Source organism: Sodiomyces alkalinus, assembly GCF_003711515.1.
Source record: "Sodiomyces alkalinus F11 unplaced genomic scaffold SODALscaffold_2, whole genome shotgun sequence".
NCBI lineage: Eukaryota > Fungi > Ascomycota > Sordariomycetes > Glomerellales > Plectosphaerellaceae > Sodiomyces > Sodiomyces alkalinus.
The window spans coordinates 2914921-2932949 of record NW_021167080.1 but is presented as its reverse complement, the minus strand read 5'-3'; the positions used below and the strand labels follow the sequence as shown (position 1 = coordinate 2932949).

At 54.5% G+C, this 18029-nt stretch overlaps 9 protein-coding genes across 9 annotated transcripts; 5 read left to right on the top strand and 4 right to left on the bottom strand.

Moving 5' to 3' along the window:
• Window positions 1–97: 97 nt before the first annotated feature.
• On the bottom strand, window positions 98–823 carry SODALDRAFT_103260 (hypothetical protein). Its single transcript, XM_028606472.1, has one exon. The coding sequence runs from the start codon at window positions 544–546 to the stop codon at window positions 163–165; it is 384 nt and encodes a 127-aa protein (XP_028468528.1). The 5' UTR covers window positions 547–823; the 3' UTR covers window positions 98–162.
• SODALDRAFT_103272 (hypothetical protein) lies at window positions 824–2605 on the top strand. The gene has a single exon (XM_028606473.1). It carries the CDS (start codon window positions 1101–1103, stop codon window positions 2502–2504), a length of 1404 nt encoding a protein of 467 aa, XP_028468527.1. The 5' UTR covers window positions 824–1100; the 3' UTR covers window positions 2505–2605.
• On the top strand, window positions 2605–3160 carry SODALDRAFT_103258 (hypothetical protein). Its single transcript, XM_028606471.1, has one exon. The coding sequence runs from the start codon at window positions 2706–2708 to the stop codon at window positions 3036–3038; it is 333 nt and encodes a 110-aa protein (XP_028468526.1). The 5' UTR covers window positions 2605–2705; the 3' UTR covers window positions 3039–3160.
• On the bottom strand, window positions 3159–4068 carry SODALDRAFT_376483 (AP-2 complex subunit sigma). Its single transcript, XM_028614821.1, has 3 exons — window positions 4012–4068; window positions 3814–3883; window positions 3159–3723 (listed from the first exon to the last, which is right to left on the bottom strand). The coding sequence occupies exons 1-3, from the start codon at window positions 4041–4043 to the stop codon at window positions 3394–3396; spliced, it is 432 nt and encodes a 143-aa protein (XP_028468525.1). The 5' UTR covers window positions 4044–4068; the 3' UTR covers window positions 3159–3393.
• Window positions 4069–5037: 969 nt separating this feature from the next.
• SODALDRAFT_103234 (hypothetical protein) lies at window positions 5038–5550 on the top strand. The gene has a single exon (XM_028606470.1). It carries the CDS (start codon window positions 5179–5181, stop codon window positions 5491–5493), a length of 315 nt encoding a protein of 104 aa, XP_028468524.1. The 5' UTR covers window positions 5038–5178; the 3' UTR covers window positions 5494–5550.
• A 58-nt stretch (window positions 5551–5608) lies between these two features.
• On the bottom strand, window positions 5609–9074 carry SODALDRAFT_322013 (PDZ domain-containing protein; the record flags this gene model as incomplete). Its single annotated transcript, XM_028609675.1, has 4 exons — window positions 5609–5838; window positions 5950–8253; window positions 8332–8528; window positions 8707–9074. The coding sequence occupies 4 exons, from the start codon at window positions 9072–9074 to the stop codon at window positions 5609–5611; spliced, it is 3099 nt and encodes a 1032-aa protein (XP_028468523.1).
• Window positions 9075–11370: 2296 nt separating this feature from the next.
• SODALDRAFT_348897 (hypothetical protein) lies at window positions 11371–12410 on the top strand (the record flags this gene model as incomplete). The annotated part of the gene is made up of 4 exons (XM_028613393.1): window positions 11371–11454; window positions 11548–11761; window positions 11865–12029; window positions 12166–12410. The coding sequence occupies 4 exons, from the start codon at window positions 11371–11373 to the stop codon at window positions 12408–12410; spliced, it is 708 nt and encodes a 235-aa protein (XP_028468522.1).
• Window positions 12411–13577: 1167 nt separating this feature from the next.
• On the bottom strand, window positions 13578–16576 carry SODALDRAFT_273059 (hypothetical protein; the record flags this gene model as incomplete). The annotated part of the gene is made up of 3 exons (XM_028607873.1): window positions 13578–15289; window positions 15369–16418; window positions 16480–16576. 3 exons carry the CDS (start codon window positions 16574–16576, stop codon window positions 13578–13580), a joined length of 2859 nt encoding a protein of 952 aa, XP_028468521.1.
• A 494-nt stretch (window positions 16577–17070) lies between these two features.
• SODALDRAFT_103220 (hypothetical protein) lies at window positions 17071–17697 on the top strand. Its single transcript, XM_028606469.1, has one exon. It carries the CDS (start codon window positions 17142–17144, stop codon window positions 17469–17471), a length of 330 nt encoding a protein of 109 aa, XP_028468520.1. The 5' UTR covers window positions 17071–17141; the 3' UTR covers window positions 17472–17697.
• The last annotated feature ends 332 nt before the right edge of the window (window positions 17698–18029 follow it).

Below are 18029 nucleotides of genomic sequence, written 5' to 3'. Positions count from 1 at the left end.
ACTCCAGTGCTCCTTCCTTCCCTCACGTCCTAATTCCTCCTATTCGTTCCCGTTACTGGCCCAATATTTGGCCTCTTCTCACCCCTCTCCCTCCCCCCCCCCTTCCCTTCGCGCATTGCATTACTGTTCCTGCTCCTCGTCGCTCCTCCCGCCAACACTTTCTCAGTTTTGGGGGAAGAACTCTGCCATATACATCATGACGATTTCAGAACTACTTGCAGTCTTGGGGTTCGAGTCCATCCAGGAACTTGGCCGTATATCCCAGGACCACGTCGAAGATCTTCTGAGAAAGAATAGACAAGAAGGAACCATCACTGACCAGAATGTCCTGACAATTTCTTCCGAGTGGTTGGCAAAGCAGATTCCCCGCCTCAAGTTGAAGAACTCCGCAGACCGTCCCCTTGAAATCCGCCGCTGGTGCGACTTCATCTCCACCTTTCGAATCGCCAAACATGAAGTTCTACACGAGTTTCGGCAGTCAAGAAAGTCAAGCGGAGTTGAAGACCCGGCTGTCCAACAAGCTTGGAGGTATGCCCTTCGAAACATCGAAATTGACTACAAAAACCCCCCCAAGTCTTCTGCTGCCCAACCCGGCAAGACAAAGAGTAGGAAGAAGACCGATTCCGGAGAGTCCAAGAAGACCAAAGCAGCACCGGCTTCGACCAGTGCTGCTCTGGCGACTCCAAAACTCGTCTTTCCTCCCGGTATGACCTTGACTCCTGTCATGACTGCAGATTCCCAGACATGGACAGCCCCTCTTCTGGGCCGCCAGGGCAGTATGGTGAATGAATGGGCATCACAGGCCTTCACAGGGCATAATGGATACACCTTTGCAGGATTTGGCTTTGACAGGGGACAAGCCAGCTGGGGGTGTAACTCCCCCGAGGCGGGAGCCTCTGGCAACCATCCTCAGCAACCTACAGTGATCTACCCCCTTAGTCAAAGTACGCCAGAGCCGCCGTCTCCATCGTACGTCTGCTTTCGGTGTGGCCTCGGGGGTAAGCCAATTCCCTCATTTTCTTAACGAACCAAGAGCCAAACTGACGGGGTTGTCACGCCATCTTCTTCCAGGACATTTTATCAATGCATGCCCCACGAACATGATCCCTAGCTATGACACCCCGCCGAGGCAGGACTACAGATGCACGTTATGTGGCCTGATAGGAGACCATCACTTCGCCGTCTGTCCCGAGAACAAGCACCCCAACTCGCTTACGCAACAACGAAAGCGAGCCAATCTCACAACAAGCTGTAACCTTAAGTCCGCCATGCGTCTGAATGGGAAGCAAGCGGGGGACATTCCGATGGGCGGCCAATGCTCGGACGACGTATTGGCACGTCCAGACAAACAGCTCCAGCCATCTGGAGCTGATCAAGCCTTGACACCGGAGGTGCATAAAGCCGAACCTTATACCAACCCGGAGAGGCTGCTGTATCGACAACAGACCACGGACAAGTCCCCGTCCTCCCACTCTGCTGACGATGACCTTCTGTACAAGCCAAAGAAGATCGGAGGCCCACTGTTCTCTGGCACTAATATCTTACACCTTGGTACCGGAAGGAAACGGGAAAGGGAGGATGAGGATAATGAAGTCGAGATGGGCCGAACTGAGAACAAAAAGACCCGTAGAGGGAGGCGCAAAAACAACAAACGTCCTCCTCAGAACACTCACCCAAAAGAAGCCAGCCCCCCTTTATCCAACCAATTATCTGTACCGGAGACTCCCATTTCCAGTCATGGAATGGGAACTACCGACGGCCGGCTCTCGCCATGGTCGCCCTGGGATGATCCGGAATTTGCGACTTCCGTAAGGGGAAGGGGGGGGGCTCAAGCCGCACGACGTAGCACCGCCAGCCCGGGGACCCACGGGCCCGGGGCTGTAGGTCGCGGTGAAGTGGAAATCACTGATGAACTGCCCGACTTGGATGCCCAAGTAGATTGTTTCCTGGACGACTTGGCCAAGGATGTTGTACTGGATGGCGGCCTGGAACCTGCAAGCACCAAGCAGAAGATACCCTGCAACGAGCTAACTGACACTGCCGTTGGTTCACCGGCCCATGGTATGCGGTTCTCCATCGGTCATGGGGGTGTCATGGCTTCTGCTTCTCTGAACGCAGACCAAATCGACGCTCCCATGTCCGATCCCATGTCCGACAGCTCCGAGCAAGGTAGTTCGACCGGATGCCCTACCCAGGATGCCGATGTTGGCCTCGCAGCAGACGCCACCAGCAGACACGTCAGCTCACGGGGCAGCTCAACGTCCGGCCGTACGCTGGCGCAGGATTCGTCCTCTGATGCCTTCGTACTCGACCTCTTTCGGGGCCGGGAACGTCGCCATATCCATCAGGTTAAGCGCAAGTCCGCCGCTGAAATGTATGAAGAGGACGAGCATATGGAGGCTCCGAAAAGCCTCGATGAACTGAGGGTGGAAGACCCGGCCTTGAAAGACCGGGGCATGCAAGACCGCGGTGAAGGCACGCCTCGAGTGTGCCTAGAACCATGATCTGGTGAAGATATTTCTTTCGTGCGCTTTTCTGCCACGATCCTTCTCTTGTCAGTGTCCAGCTGGCAATAGAGACACATCTCTTCATCTGCTCGTTATAGCGTTTCTTTTCTTCTTCTTTTTCACCCTTGCTGATTCGACGCATATATTACTTCCACCTGGGCGTCTGACCTTGAGATCTACCCTTGTAGGTCAGAGGCCATGAGTTGTGGAAGGATCCACGTTGGTTCGACTCGATTCTTTCTTGGACATGGGATTGTTTGTCTCCGTCGAGGAGATGGTTTGTTTTCTTCGTCGTCTTCTTTTTTCTTATTCTTACTTTCTCTTCGTTTTCTTCTGGGATTTTTGCTTTCCCTGGTTCTCCCATTTGCTCTGCGCCCCTTCGTCTCAACTGCCGATACTCCACTGGGCAACAGAGCGAGAGAAGCTGGGGCCCGGATATACGGAGTAGACATTCTCGAGTCCTCTCTGTTGGGCTGCTTCGTGAGACGCCAAACAGTGACAGTCCCTGGTGGCACCGTCACGCAGAGCTGAGATTCTCAGGGGAAGACTAAGGAGCTTATGCCTGGAATGGGGATCTGGTCAATCGCAAAATCGTCCGGCAGCGAAAACATGGCGCTTTAATCGGGCGTAAGTATGGGGTTCTCTTTGTACATGAGCTCGCGAGAAGAGCCCATGAGTCATACAAAATCATATGATTTTCGACGAATTTCCATCTGTTCGACTCGTACCGTAGTCTCCTCCGTAACTCCGTACGCCCAGGTCAGAAAACGAACAAATGCCTGCCACCCGTTTTTGCGCGAGGTATTGTGTACGTCTCGCGGCCACTGGTATAAACCCCGTCTCCATCTGGACTGTTTCTCATTCGACCTCATCAACAAGTCGCCCGTTACTCCAACTTATCGAGATGCTCCAGCCTCGTCAGAACGACCTGCTTGCTGGTCTCCTCAATCTCGCCGGCGAGGAAGACCTCATCGAGGATGGCGTAGACCTTGTAAAAATTGAAGACGAGGTCCAGCTCGCAGACGTTCCCGAAGAAGGCGTCGAGGACCTCGACGAAGAAGTGGATGGCCTCGAGGTAGGCGAGCTCGTTGTCGTTGGTGTCGACGCAGGCGCAGAAGAAGAGCCCGGCGTAGCGGCGGTAGACGATCTTGTTGTTGCGGTGCTCGACGAAGTTGGACTGGTATTTCTGGTCGCGGGGGGCTACGAGGCGGTGGACCTATTTTTTTTTTGGCGTTTCGAATTGGTGGTTGTCAACTTGCCGGGGGAATGCAATGCGTCAAAGACAGTAGATAGATAAACAACGTACCTCGCCTTTGAGCTTGATCTTCTCCTCGTCGCTGTAGGGTGCATACCACTTGGCCAGCCGGGTCTTACCCCTGAATGCAGCGTTAGCTTCGACGTTGTTTGTGGCCTTTTAAAAGGGTTCCATGAAGACGGGTGGGCACAGCATAGCACAGCATAGCAGAGCATAGCATAGCCATGGTTGCGTGGTTTGGGCACTTACTGCCGGTTCTGGACTAAGATGAAGGACAGCATCTTCGTAGCAGTTGAACCAGCATCAGCGTCCCGGAAAGCGGTGCGCAGCTCTCCCAAAGGCTGGACGTCAATCCGTTCATGGACCCCCTTGGGAGATGAAGTCGGGAGTTAGTGTCGCCGCAAGCTCCATGCCCCCACTAATCCCCACCACGAGTCGAAGTCAGGTACGGCAGGTACCTTACGGCAGTACCTACCTTATACCTAGGTACCAAGGTACAACGTGGCTGCTTTGTTAGGTATCCGTAATTATTAAGGTAGGTAGGTCATCCAGGACCGCTGCCTAGACAAAAGTGGAGAAGGCACCGAAAAAATCCCGACTGATCTGCCGCCTCCCACCGCCCGCTGGACAGGTACAAATACCGCCTCCCCTCCCCCCAAATTTTCGGAACTCTTTCTCTTCTTTCTTTCCTCATCCGAGTGCAAGGGCTTTACGCGTATCAGTGAGGATTCGTCCGAGATCGCGTTTTTGCTAGTTGAAAACTATTTACTGACCACTCCTAGTTGGCTTCGGCTGGCTAGGGAATTTTTGGAACCCTACTATGCAGTAAAGACTTTTTTGCTCTGCTTCGTTTTCTTCCCCTCATCGCTTTGTGGCCTGTCGGGCTGCTGCGAAGAGGAAACTCAAAAGGAAACTCCCCATCTACGAACCAGTTTTTCGACCGGCCTCTTGACGGTTTGTTTGGCAGGCGTGTTTGGCGTGGATCCTGTTCTGTTTCGTCAAGGGCGCGTTGTAAAATTTTTGGGTTGGGCGCGTTGCTTTGTGTTTTGCTACGAACAGACGACGCACAGTTCATGCTTCTTCGCGTTGAAGGATAATGCCTACTCAACCGGGAGCCTCTTCTTGTTGGCATGATTCTATGAACGAACAATGGGCATTAGAATATGAAATAAATCTTTATCTACCATCACTACCTTAGCTACTACCTTGGTTGTCGACTCGCTGAAGCACAAACATATGTATTGGATGCACACGGTACTGTCAAATTCTTCAAATAATGATTTTCTTCAGTCTTGCGCTCATTTCAGAGCCGCCTACGGAGCATGAGGCCGCAAGAATCTACTTGAACATGATTCTAATGATACATACAACTGCCGAATCAAGGCGCAACCCAAACTGGTCGGTTCGATACGATGGATGCCTCTACGCATCTATCTATCCATCGCCAGTCCGTCCTCGCTGAATGCCAAGCCTCCGTCCGCATGCGAAGAGACAAGGTCGAAATGGAATAGGAGAATGAAGTGGATGAAAATGATAAAAGGCCATCAGAGTGGACAGTCCAGCCGGCGTGGAATCTCGTGGGTCGTCCCTCCCGGCGCTGACCTGATGAGAGCCATGTTGTATTTTTTTTTGTTGACGTCCCGAGGCTGGAGAGGTTTTTTATTTGCTTTCCTTTCTTTCTTTGCGATGCCGAGAAGAATGTCTAACCAGGTGCAGGCCGCATTGCAATGACATCTTCTGTATCCGTCGTGTCCGGCTGTTGATCATCAGGGTCTATTTGTACATCGTTGAAGATATTCTCATCTTGTTGTCCATCTTTTTGTTGGCGAGGTGGGTGTTGTTCGTCTTATGAAGTAGGTGTAATCTCCTCTCCCATGTCCGCGTCTTCCGTATTAGTATGCAGACCGTCCGGCCCTTCGCCTTCGAAGACCTCTCCACGGTCATAAGTCTTGCGTCGCCAGCCGGACGCCTCCGAGGGGTCCTTGATCCATTCCACCGTGGGGAAGTAGTGCTCGTTCTTCTTCATGGTCACGACCCAGGGTACAGAGTCGAATGTGCAAGCCCTGAGGCGGAAGTCTATGAAGGAGAGAGATGTCAGTGTTACAACAACAATATGCAAAGAAGCGAGAGAGGGCGCCAAAAAGAAAAAGAAAAAAAAAAGAGGAAAAAAAGAGGGAAAAAAATTACATGTGTTGTCCGGAATCTCCTGCACAGTCGCAATGAACGTCTCCAAATCCGGAGTCGGCCGGTCATTGACGTGCGTGACAAAGTTGGTCGGCGCAAGTCCGTACTGGTAAGCCGGCGAACCCCGGGTGCGCGCCGACACATAGACCTCGCTGTGCAGCTTGCTAATCTGCTGACGCACGGCGTGGTGCGGCCGCTGCAGGATCGCGCCGCAAAACGAGACGGCGTGGTCCGTCTCCACGTCGTCCGCCGCCACCGTGTGCACCCGGATCCTCGTCACCTCCTTCACCCGGACGATCTCGGCCTCCAGCACCTCGTGCGAGTACATCACGTCCAGCTCCGACACCCGCGTGATCACCTGCCCGTTGAGGCTCAGCACGATGTCGCCCTCCAGCAGCGCGTTCTGCTGGTCGCGGTCGCCCCGCTCGAACGTCCGGTTGCTGACCATGAACAGCTGGTGCTGCGTCTTGTTGGCCTCCGTCACCTTTCGGATCCACTCGTCCGGCACGCCCATGTCCCGCGCCTGCAGCATCTTGATCGCCCGAAACTCGACCGAGAGGAGCCGCAGCTTGGGCGCGATGCCCTGCTGGATCTGCGAGATGACCGGGAGCAGCGTCGGCGTGGCCAGGCCCAGGTGGTACTCCTCGTCACGGTTAGTGCAGGGAGACCGCTCGCCGAGGTAGGTCAGCCACAGCGCCTGCACCGAGCCGTCCGGCGCCACGAGAACACCGCTGCCGCACTGGTTGCTGAGGTTGGTGTCGACGGTGATGGCGTCGACGTTGACGGCGCGGTAGCGGGGCGCCCCCGAGTTGGCGGGGATCGCGACGGGCGTGATTTCCGTCACCGTAGTGGTGGCGTGCACCACGCGGCCCATCCTGTTGTAGCCGATAAAGTTGGTCGAGGAACCCTGCGTGATCTGCTCGGTGCTCAGCCTTGCGCTCAGCACGGGGGCTTCCACGAGCTTCGGGTCGTACTGGATGACGGCGTAGTTCTGTAACGGGTGGAGGAAGACGACCTTGCCGTCGACGAAGATGGTATCGGCGATGGTGATGTCGACATCGCAGAGGTCGTGCGGGACGATGGCGCGGGAGATGACCACCAAGCCCGCGTCGGCATCTATCACCAGGCCCATGCCCCATTTCTTGTTCTTCGGGAAACCGTCCAGCTTCACGGGCATGGTGCAGCTGACGAGTACGAAGCTCCTTACAAGGTCAGCCACGGCCGGGTGTGTCGTGTTCTGCAGTTGGATAAAGGAACCGGATTGAGGGACCGTCGGTACCGGCGGCAGGGGATCGCCCAGATCCACAAAGTCCCAGAGCCCGGTTTCGTCGTTCCTAATCGCCATCTTCATCTTCGCAGACCAATGCCTATCGACGTGGATGACGCTTGTGTGGACCGTGTGGAGATCACGGAGGTGTTTGTGAGTGACGACCACGCGCGCCCGGTCCGGGATCGCCTTCATCACGTCCATAAAGGCGTCCAGGTCGGGCGTTTCCTTCCCAGCCACCGTGTTGATAATCCACCCATTATCGGCGCCGTCAAATCTGAAAGATCCCGTGGCCTCGCAGACGAACACTCCCTTGCAGGCCACAGCGTACAGACGTGCCTGCTGGTATGATATATCATGGAAGCTGGCCCCGCCTACGGATATGAAGCGGTCCGGCGTGATCTTGTGCAGGTTGCCCACATCGACATCCACTTCCATGTCCTTGCCGCCTCGCTGCAGTTGTATCTTGATCGACTGCCCGACGTTCGAATCGAGAATCTCATCGAGCCGGATAAACTGCGTCACCAGCTCGCCGTTCACCTTGATGAGAATGTCACCTTCTTGCAGCTTGCCGTAGGACGGTCCTTCCGGCAGGACGATCTCGGCGACGAGCATGTTGTTCTCCTTGGGGAACGTCTTCCGGGCCAAGGCCTCCCACTCGGCCGTGAGTCCGAGACGACGACACTCGTCGAAGGGTTTTAGGAGGAACTGGCACTGGACGTCTCCTCTTGTCACGGGCTTTCCTTGCTGGATACACTGTAGCGCTCGTAGCGGTCGGTCGAGGGGGAGGAAGTAGTCGGTCGAAGCGCCGTCGCTCCGCCCGCCGGCTTGCAGGGCGACTGCATAGCCGTCAATGTTGACGACAGGACTGCCGGAGCTGCCACCACTCGCAGCCGCGTTTGCCTGGTAGTAGCATGTGTTGAAGTCGCTGTATCCCTCTCCGTACTCTGGGGCGTTCCGGTCCAGACGGCTTATGAAGCCAGACAAGATACTGAGCTTCTCGCCGGCATCGTTACCGACAACCCGGATTTCGACGCCGACTGGAGGGGGAAGTTGTCAGCATTTTCGTATGCAAGAAAGAACAGAAGGGGGGAGGAGATTGGAAGGAAGACGCTTACTCTTCGCGAGGTCTGGCCGTAGCTCCAGTGATTCGATGTTTATATAGTGGAGAGCCTTGGGGTCGAAGCGCAGAATACCAAAATCGTGGACGGGGTCACGGTAGACGGGGTACGCATCAACCTCCTCATGGTTATCGAAGACGACAAATCCCCAGAAGGGACCGGAGCCGACAACGTGACGATTCGTCAAGATGTAACTGCACGGCGCAAGCGTACGGCCGTTTCGTCAGCTTTCAACGACTAATTTTTTTTCTTTCTCTGCGGTTTCGTGCAAGAGACTGAATGACATGGGAGCTCCCAGAATGACAGCATCATTGAGGGGACTTGAACCAAAAAAGAAAAAAGAAAAAAAAAGAAGAAAAAAAAACCACTCACCCCCTCTCGGCATCCACGACAAAGCCAGTGGCTTCACTCGTCAAGGCCGGGTCGGTGTCGAAAGAGCAGGTCTGACAAAAGCGGATGGAAACGACGTTGCTGATGACCTTCTCAATGGTCCGCTGCCAGGCCTCTGGTTCCTGGGTCGTGGTGGAATAGACGGGCTGTAGGCGGGCGTACTCGTCGTCCTCCTCCTCCACGTACACGGGCGACTCCTCGAGGTCCATATCCGGGGTGTTATCACCGGCGGACATCCTGCCGTTGACAGGACCCGGTCGGAGCTGCTTGTGCGGGCGGGCGCCGGCTTCCGGGCTGGAGGGCGCCTTGCGCTTGGAGCGCGGGGACTGGTTGGTGGTGGTGTTGTTCATCTTGGAGGCGGATGTGGTCTCGGGTTCGGGTTCGGTCTCGATAGACCCGTCAGACGGCGAAGAAGTCGACGTGACAGGAATTGATTCTGCTCCCTTCGACTCAGGTTTGTGCGACGGCACGTTTCTCTTATTCGTCGTGGTCGTGTGAGCGGAGTGCCGGATCGGTGGTGCGGAATATGAAGATACGGTGGCAAAGGGGGAGGGTTGAGTAAGAGGTGAGACAAATGGCTGGAGGTAGAAGCTCCGAGGGAGCTGTAATTTAGACCTCCAGTCTGAAAGTATAAGCTTCCGATGGTGAAGGCTGACGATTCGTGTGTTCGTGGTGGAAAGGCTGAAAGCACGACGCCAGTTGGTGGAAGTCGTGGAAGGCGTCGTGGAAGGCGTCGCGTTGCTGGAACCGTTCTGCGCGACGGTTCTTAGACACCGGGTAAACGACGAAAGCGAAAACGGCGAGAAGAAAGTGGAATGATTATCGATCCTAGTTCCTCGCTGAAAGAGGACGAGGCGCATGTGGGTGGTTCTTGGGGTTCCTTGCGAATGCGCCGTCCTTTTGTTCAAGGCTTTTTTTTTTTTTTTTTTTTTTTTTTTAGACTTTTCGTCTCTAAACAGTACGTATAAGTTGAGGTTGAGCTCGTCTAACATGGTTTAGATGCATACTGGGTCCGTTTATGGACATACCTCTACTTCCGCTGCTCGTTATATTCAATACCAAGTATGGTAGCCTCACACAATTGTATTGATTCCTCGTGCAGGAGATGGATCGTGAGTTCAATCTTTGACACCATCGTCACAATAATCACACCCACCAAGGTACCCTCCAACCGGAAAGCAGGCCGTATAAAATCATTGTAAATCATTGTAAATAAGGTATTGCATTGCAAGCGTCTCGGCTGTAGGCAACTGGGCAGCCCCTCCATATGCATGTCTTACATGTCCGCGATGTCTGAAGCCCTTGTGACTTGGCTGTACCAGGCTTGCCGGTTCACCGTGGTGGTGTGTCCTGTGGTGTGAGGCAGAGTTTACTATGGATATTTCCATACTACGTGTATGTGCATGGCTTGTGCATGCGACCGTGCCAGCGCCAGCTACCTATCCGTACCAGGGTCATCTGCTGAGGTAATCTGGAGAAGGAGTTCTGTCCTTCGTACCTGGGTACATTCTCGCAGGAATGAGCACCGACTTCGGGATAGAACCCTCCGAGAGAGGCACGTGCTTTCAAGACGACGACAGAGACAGGTTTCTGCCAATCCATGATCACCACCGTCTTAAGGAGAGTCATAGAAAATTCTCTTTTGTTGCTTTGGTCTCTTATTGTCGGTTGAGTATACCAGAACTTACCAGCATATGCTACAAACAATTTTCTGTAAAATAAGATAAAATAAAATAAAAGAACTACTCTTGTGCCTATTCCGGTTCCTTCATCCAAGGCAAAGACTCAACTACAACGTTCATCGAAATCCACGGAGCTTCCAGCTTACTCCTTATACCCCCTATGGCTTCTGCGGCCTCGTGCCTCAAGCTTGATCATGCAAACACGCAGTGGTAGATATAAACATCAATTATCTCGTTTCGTAAATTCCATCGTCCTTGCTGTGCCATTGCAGAACACGCGGACCACGCCTCATACAACCGATATTTCTCTTCTCGCCTGTATTACACGATAGCCCCGTGTCTCCCCTTGCCAACTCAGCAACTCCTACCTCAAAAAGAATTCCATACGTCTCAGGGTTCTATCAAGGCTTGCAAGTGGTGTTCCGTGTTCCCGGAAGAAACCAACCGTCCCATAGTCCCATAGTCCCATAGGACCCGGATACTCTCTTGCCCAAACCCCTTCCACCAAACACTTTGGCCTTGCCTTCATATCATCTTACCGTCATCCCATTTCTGTCACGGGATCCTACAAACTTGGGACTTTTGGCAATAGCCTGCTCTCAACCCTGTATCATCTGGCACCTTCCCCCACCCGGGCAACGGCCGTACTTACTCGACCGTCAACCGACCCTTCACCTTCCTCTCACCTTCCTCTTACATTGATCTTTCCTTAACCCCTCCTTGACGCTATTACATCACCACACCGTTCCTGCCAGGTTCTCTACTTCCCTGACCGCTTAGTCCGTACACATCGTTGCATGTGTTTTGGTATCTGGCTTCTACCCACCTACATCCCATCATCCCGCAACGACTGTCTACTTTCCGCAGTCATCTATCTCATCCCGCTTCTACCCAACCCAACTCAGTTCACAGACTCTACTCATAACAGCCGAGAAACAAAAGTAAGACCCCTAACCAAAGCAACATGTCTGACGTTCAGAGCGACGCTGGAGACACCAAAATGTCTGGTGAATCCGGCAAGCCCGCGGCTTGGACTCCGGCCGAGAAGGTAAGCTCAACACCACTCCGGTCTACCAATAAACAAGAAACCTATGTAAGAAACAGACCAACTAACTACTGAAACCCCTCCTTCCCTGTTCAGAACCAGTTGGTCCTGCGCATTCTGAATCAGGCCCTCGGCGAAGGGAGCGTCGACTGGAAGCAGATCATCCTACCCGGCCGCACAACCAAAGCCCTGAAAAACCAATGGACCCGTATCCATGCAGAGATGAAGGCTCTCGCCCTCGACGGGGGTGATGAGAGTGGCGACAAGCCCGTCGCGCTGTCCCCTGCTAAGCCGAAGAAGACGGCTACGCGTGAGTTGCTTTCTGTCTTTCTTTCTCTCTTTCTTCTTTTTATTATAAAAAAAAAAAAGAAAACTAAAAAGGAAAAAAACTAAAACTGACATTTACTTTCCAGCTCGCAAGAGGACTCCGAAAAAGGCCCCCGCCACTGGAGACGCCGAGGCAGGCGAGAACGCCGGTGAGAAGGTCGAAGGCGCCGAGGGCCCAAACGGAGAGACCTCCACCCCTACCAAGCCGAAGCGTGGCCGCAAGCGCCAGGCCGACGCCGTTAGCGACGAAGGTGGGTTTTGGTCTTAACACTATGCTTATGCTTCCTGGCCTGAACTTGTTCTTGTCCTTCACTCCCCACCCTCCCCCCCCCCCCCGGGAGGGGTAAGTGATGCTTCTACTCGACCCCAGGGCTAACAAGTTGACAGAAGGTTCGGCGAAGAAGAAACGCACACCCAAGAAGCCCGCCAAGACCAAGGCCAAGGCGAAGGACTCCGAGGAAGAACTCGAAGACCCCATCGCTGTCTCCAACGTTGGGATCAAGGAGGAAGCCGAGGTCAAAGCCGATACGAACGACAAAGGAGTCGCTGCGGACGGCGAGACCACCAAGTCCAATGCCGACTCTAGCAAGCCCGCCAACGGCACAGTTACCGAGGAGGAAGAGGATGCCTAAAGACTGGTCTCTCTAACTCTACCTAACCTCTAAGGTGTTGCATGATCACAGGCTTCCTAGCTGCGCTTCTCTTTACAGGTCAACTCATGTTCTCGATATGATCGGGGTGTAAGGTTCGCAGCTCCGGGGATTTGTACATTTGCACCTTTGGGAACGCTGGGACTTCTGGGCTCTTGATTCTTCCTTCATTTTGCTTTTGCTTCTTCTAAGAGACCTTCTCCCGCCAAATTCACTGTATCTGTCCCTGCGTCTACACGCAAACTATTGATGGACTCACTTTGTTCTCTCATTTGGCTGGTTGAACCTCTCCCTCCCCCCCAGATTCCCTCCTCATTTTCATGGACCAAGAATAGGAGATAATAAAAGGAATCACACTGAGCACGTCTTATAAGGTGATAGTGACATATGAACACCATGGAAACAGTATATCCCTCCAGGTTGGCCAAAATACTCTCCTATTGCGCCATGGAGCTGAGTGGCCTATGCTACGGAGGCCGACCGAATCTCCCTGTCTACACCAACACCAACCCTTACGCAACACGTCTCGATCTTCCTCCATAGCCCGGTAGTCAGCCAATTTTGGTGATATAACGTGCCCACCCCTGACCACCCCCCTCCCATGTCTCTCCATCCTGACGTCCCGAAAGCCGAGTCTGCACCCCCTCGAGGACAGCGAAGCGTGGTATCAAGACGCTATCTTAATGTGGCATGTAGAATGCAGGCTAAAAAGCAAAGACGAAAAAAAGAACCGCCCGCTCCCCCTTCTCTCCGCCATCCAGAACATAAAGTACATCTATGCCGTCCATCCTTCGACGCCACATGAGCAGCGGGGGCTCGGATCCAGTGTCTGTTCTTTCCCGCTGCACCGTGATCTATCTATCTGCCTTACAACCGCTCCGCCGCCAGCAGAGCCAACGGAAGGCATGTGAAAGGAAGAAAAGAAAAAAAAAAGAAAAGAAATCCGATTCATCCCTGCAGCTTGCAAACCGTCCATCTGCCAGTAGAAAATTCGCTAGGAAAAAAAAAACCAAGTTCAGCAGAAGAATGCTGCCCCCCGTCGTCAGGGTCTATAATAACTCAACATCTCACCCCACTTGCCCGCCCCCCTTCCGCCCCATGTAGTTTTGTAGTATGACTTTGCGGTTTCTTTACCTTCGTCATAGACTTCTATCGCATTTTCTGCCGGTAGACAAGAAACTCCCGGACGCGCCCCTCGTGCGATTCACACGCCGCGGTCCACTTCCTGCGGACACCCTGATCCTGTCGAAGCCACTCAAGATACTCCTCAATGCCGCTGTCGCTCTGCGCCGCAAGGAAAGCGTAGCCGCGGGCCTCGCGCGCCCGGAGAATCTGCTCCTTGCGCGCATTGAAGTGTTCCGTGACCTGGACGGTAAAGGCGTCCCACTGCTGCATGTAGTTCTGGAAATCCACGAGGTACTTCTGCCAGGCCGGCAGGGTCGGCTTGAGGCCGGAGACGGCAAGAGTAGGCGGGGGCGTGGGTGCCTGGGGCACCAACGGGAAGTTGAGCTCCTGGCTGGTGGTGGTGTGCTTCTCCTTCGCGATGGGGATTTTATCGGACGCCTTGCTCTCGAACGGCAGGTTGGTCTTGAGATCGCTGAAAGAACCAAGCCCTGTTGCTGGCGGCTGGGCAAACGGCGCCACGTTCTTGAGATCGGCCAGAGTGGCACGGAACTCCTCGCTATCCTCGGAACCGCCGACATGGGGTTTCGGGGCGGATTTCTTCTGCTGCTCTCCGTTGGCCTGGCCGGCGTCCTGCATCCCCTTGACATCGCCAGGTCTCCACTCGGGACGCGAGGGTTCTACCGGAATGTTACGTGCCGTAGGCTTCGGTTCTGCTGCATCGCCCGCGCTGCTCGCTTTGACTGAGGGTGGGTCGATGTCCATGGCCATGGGGCTGTCGGACCCAGCTGGTACTCCGTCCGGCCGGCGGTCCCGGGAGTCACTTCCGTTACCGCTGCCGCTGCCGCTGCCGCTGCGGCGTCCCTCGCTACCGCTACTATCCTCATTTACCATACCGGCTGTGCCCATCGTCGGATGCACCGTCCTGTGTTTTCTCGTGCTGGATCGAGACGGGCGAGTTGGCGAAGCCGAGGCGCCTCTAGTCGGCTGGGGGGCGAAGACTTGCGGGCCGAACTGCTCGCCCCAACCCTGCGCGTCGAACCCGGCCTCGGCGGGGGATGCCTCGCGGGTCTTGTCGAGGGGTTCCTTTGCCGGCCGTGGCGGTGCTGCCTGTCTAAGTGGCGATTCTCGGCCAGCTCTGCTCCCAGAATGCGCGGGTCGCTTGCCGAAGGGGTCTTCCTGCTGAGGACCGCCCGCTTTGAACTGCCATGCCTCGGAACCTTGGTCGTTAGCGAACTTGGTGTTGATGTCGTCAGTGCTCGTTCGGGTGAAGCGTTTCGGTTCCGGGGTTGTTTGGGTGAAGGTATCGTCGTTGATCGGAAAGCTAAAGCTATGCAGAGATGTCTTGTCAGCGGGAGTTTTATCACACGTGCGTGTTTGACTTGATCGCCGTTGTCTAGTCTGAGTGGACGTGTGTGTGTGTGCTTCCTTGATGAGCTCCTTGAGCAGTTCACCCTGTTGGCGCTCGAATGGTGTGAGTGATCCAGGGGTAGAAGAAATAGTGTCGTCCCCACTCGGAGACGAGGACGTTGAAGAACGAGCTCCCTTGCCCCCCGACTTGAACATTCCACCACCACTGCTATACATCTCAAAACCGTGCACGCGTGACGTTGGAGCCGGAGGCCAAGCTGTACTGCTACTTGCAGATGCGGAGAATGACGAAGTCTTGGAAGGGTTGGTGGTTGGTGTGCCATACATTGAAGGCCCTTGTGTCTTATGTGGGGATTGTCCACCACCTGCTGTGCCTGTCTCGAGTTAGCATTTTTCTTTTCTTTTTTACATCATGTCAGAAGGGTCAGGAGAAGCCTAAGGACATACCATTGATGTCGGGTTTGGTGTCTGTCGGGAATCGAGTCGGGTTAATGGTAGCCCCAGCGCCGTTTACCCGGTCAGGAGGAGTGTATCTGGCGCTTGCTCGTGAAGGGAAGGTTGGCCTGGGGACGTTTAGGGGGTTCGGAGGGTTCGCCGGAGATGGTCGGTCTTCACCCGATTCGTTCGACCGGGCGGTCCGAGGCGCGCTCGAGCTGCGATGATGTCGCGGACTGCCGGCTGATAGACCTGGGGCGCTTTCGTGCTGGTCTCGCCTAGAGGTTTCTCTGGTACTCTTGGTACGGTTAATAGTAGCGCCATCAAACGGATTGGTCCTCTCGCCGCTGCTGCTATGGTATGGGCTGCTCTGCCGCTTGTCATAGCCACGGAACTGGGCCAGGGGATCCGGTATGGAGTCGCGGGGGGTCCGGGTTGACGGGTCTGCCGCCGGGTCATAGGTGTGTCGGTTGTGGGGGTGGGAGGCGGGGGAGCGCGCCGGAGGCTCATCGCCGGCGACGGGAGATTGAGGGACGTATTGCGACGTTTTTGCACCAAATGCGGCTTCAGCCCTCTCTTTCTGTGCCGGTGTGCGGGGGACGGGTCGAGAAGGGGTGGGAGGGGGCTCTGGGGGTCTGCTGGCCTTGGCTTGCGTGTAGGCTGACTTGCCCTGAGAATTGGGCCTCATTTGTTCGAAAGCATGCCAGGCATTGCGTTTTGCTTCCATGTGGTCCTCCCGCGCATGCGGATGCGCCTTAGCTGTGGGTGCCGCACCAGCAAAGTTCCGATACTTCTGAGCACCTGACGGTGGGGGGTTGCGGGTTGGGCCAGGACCAGTTGGACCAGTCCTTCGTGGAGGCGGAGGGAAATGGGAACCGGCATTTTGCCATGGGTTGCCTTTGACCCCGGAGGCGGTGGGATACCTGGAGCGTGGTCGGCTGGCATCGTATTTGGCTTTCAGCTGGGGATCGCTGAGAATCTCGTGCGCGGATTGAATGGTCTGGAATTTGGAGTTGACTTCGGCCTCCTTTCCTGGGTTGCGGTCGGGGTGGTATAGGAGCGCTATCTCCAGTCAGTAACAGGGTCACTGGCGATGGGCAGAACGTTCACCCAGTTGATGTACCTAGCTTTCTGAACTGTTTCTTGATTTCGGCGACGTCCGCCGTGGGTGGCAGCTGGAGATCCGCGTAGTAATCGCGACTGGAATCAATTGCCGGCATTCTGGCAATGTGGACGACCCGGATACGAGTATGGAGGGAGACGATAAGCGACAGTAATAGAAGGTGATGGTGATCCGGTTCTTATGCTACACATCAGCACAACGAGGCGCGTGGTAGATCTGGCAGCGGAAATCAGGAGCTGCAAAAATCGTTGGGAGAACGTCAAGGTGGCGTGAGCTGAATCCCTCTCTTTTGCGCCACTTGTTGCCTTTGGCATGCGAGAGTTCGGATGTCGAACACGCTGACGTGGTACGTCGGTAGCTAGTTTGTCCAGCCGGGAGAATTGTGTCCCTTCTCGGAATGATCCGTGTATACAGCCAAATGCCCTCCCGGTTCAGTCGTCGTTCGAGTGTGCTATCGGGTAGGGGGAGCTGGGTGGACGGGGACGGTTCGAGAAGTGCCGAGTAGGTCGTAGTGCCAGCGGTCAGGCGAATACAGGAACTTTTGTTGGGCGTCTAGTGAGAAGCGAAACCCCCAAGTCAGCCAGTGAGCGTTCATAGGGCAATATATGCAGTACATAGGTAGGATGGGTAGGCAGCAACACTAAGGTAGGTGGGAAGCTGGAATGACCCGAAAGCCACGCCGAGGGAGCATATTCTTGGCTCAGGGCAAGCCAAGCATCTCGAGTGGTGCCCTGTCAAAGTTGACCAACAGACCGACGGATGCAAAGGGCAAAGGGCAAAGGGCAAAGGTGAAAGGTGCCTGGAGAGCAACTCACCGAATGACGTCAAAAGCCAACTCGAAATCCGGGGAACTACATACGACGTCTGGAAAGTCCGAGTCGATGGGAAGCTCCAAGTGCTTTCCCCAGGTTGAGCGCTTGGCTATAATGTGCGAAGAATCAAGTCGTGGGAGAACATTAAGCGGCGATGTTGGTGTTTCGGTAGGGATGTGATTATCGTAAAGTTGTTCGCCAAGAAACAAGGTAAAAAGGGCAAAAGGGCAGAAGAAGAGAAGGGAGAAAGGGAGAAGAATCCAGGGTCCCTTGGGTAGGTACGTAACGTAAGGTACCTAAGGTAGTTGAGACTTTTGACTTTTGCTCGTGTAACGGTGAGCACCAAGGTAAGACTTCCGGAAGCTGCGAGGCAAGACGTTGCTTCAAGGTCCTGTTTATGAGAATCTCCAACTGAGCAGCGACCAGGCGGAAGAGTTCAAAGTAGAATATCCGTGATACTTCATACTTCGTCTCAACGTTAGGTACCTTAGGTCACGTACCTTACCTTACCTAACCTTAAGGTACCTTAGGTACCTTCTAATTAGGTTATGCCCCGCCAGACTTCAGCGACTGTTGTCAAAGAAAACAAACCGTTTCGTTGCCTCAGCGCAGCCACGAAAGAACGTCCTCCATACTAAGTAGGAGTGATTATGTAATAATGATTTTCCCAAAGAGGACCCTAAATAATGATGACGTACCGACTCGCTCGTCACCTGACCACGGTCAAAAGGGACAGTC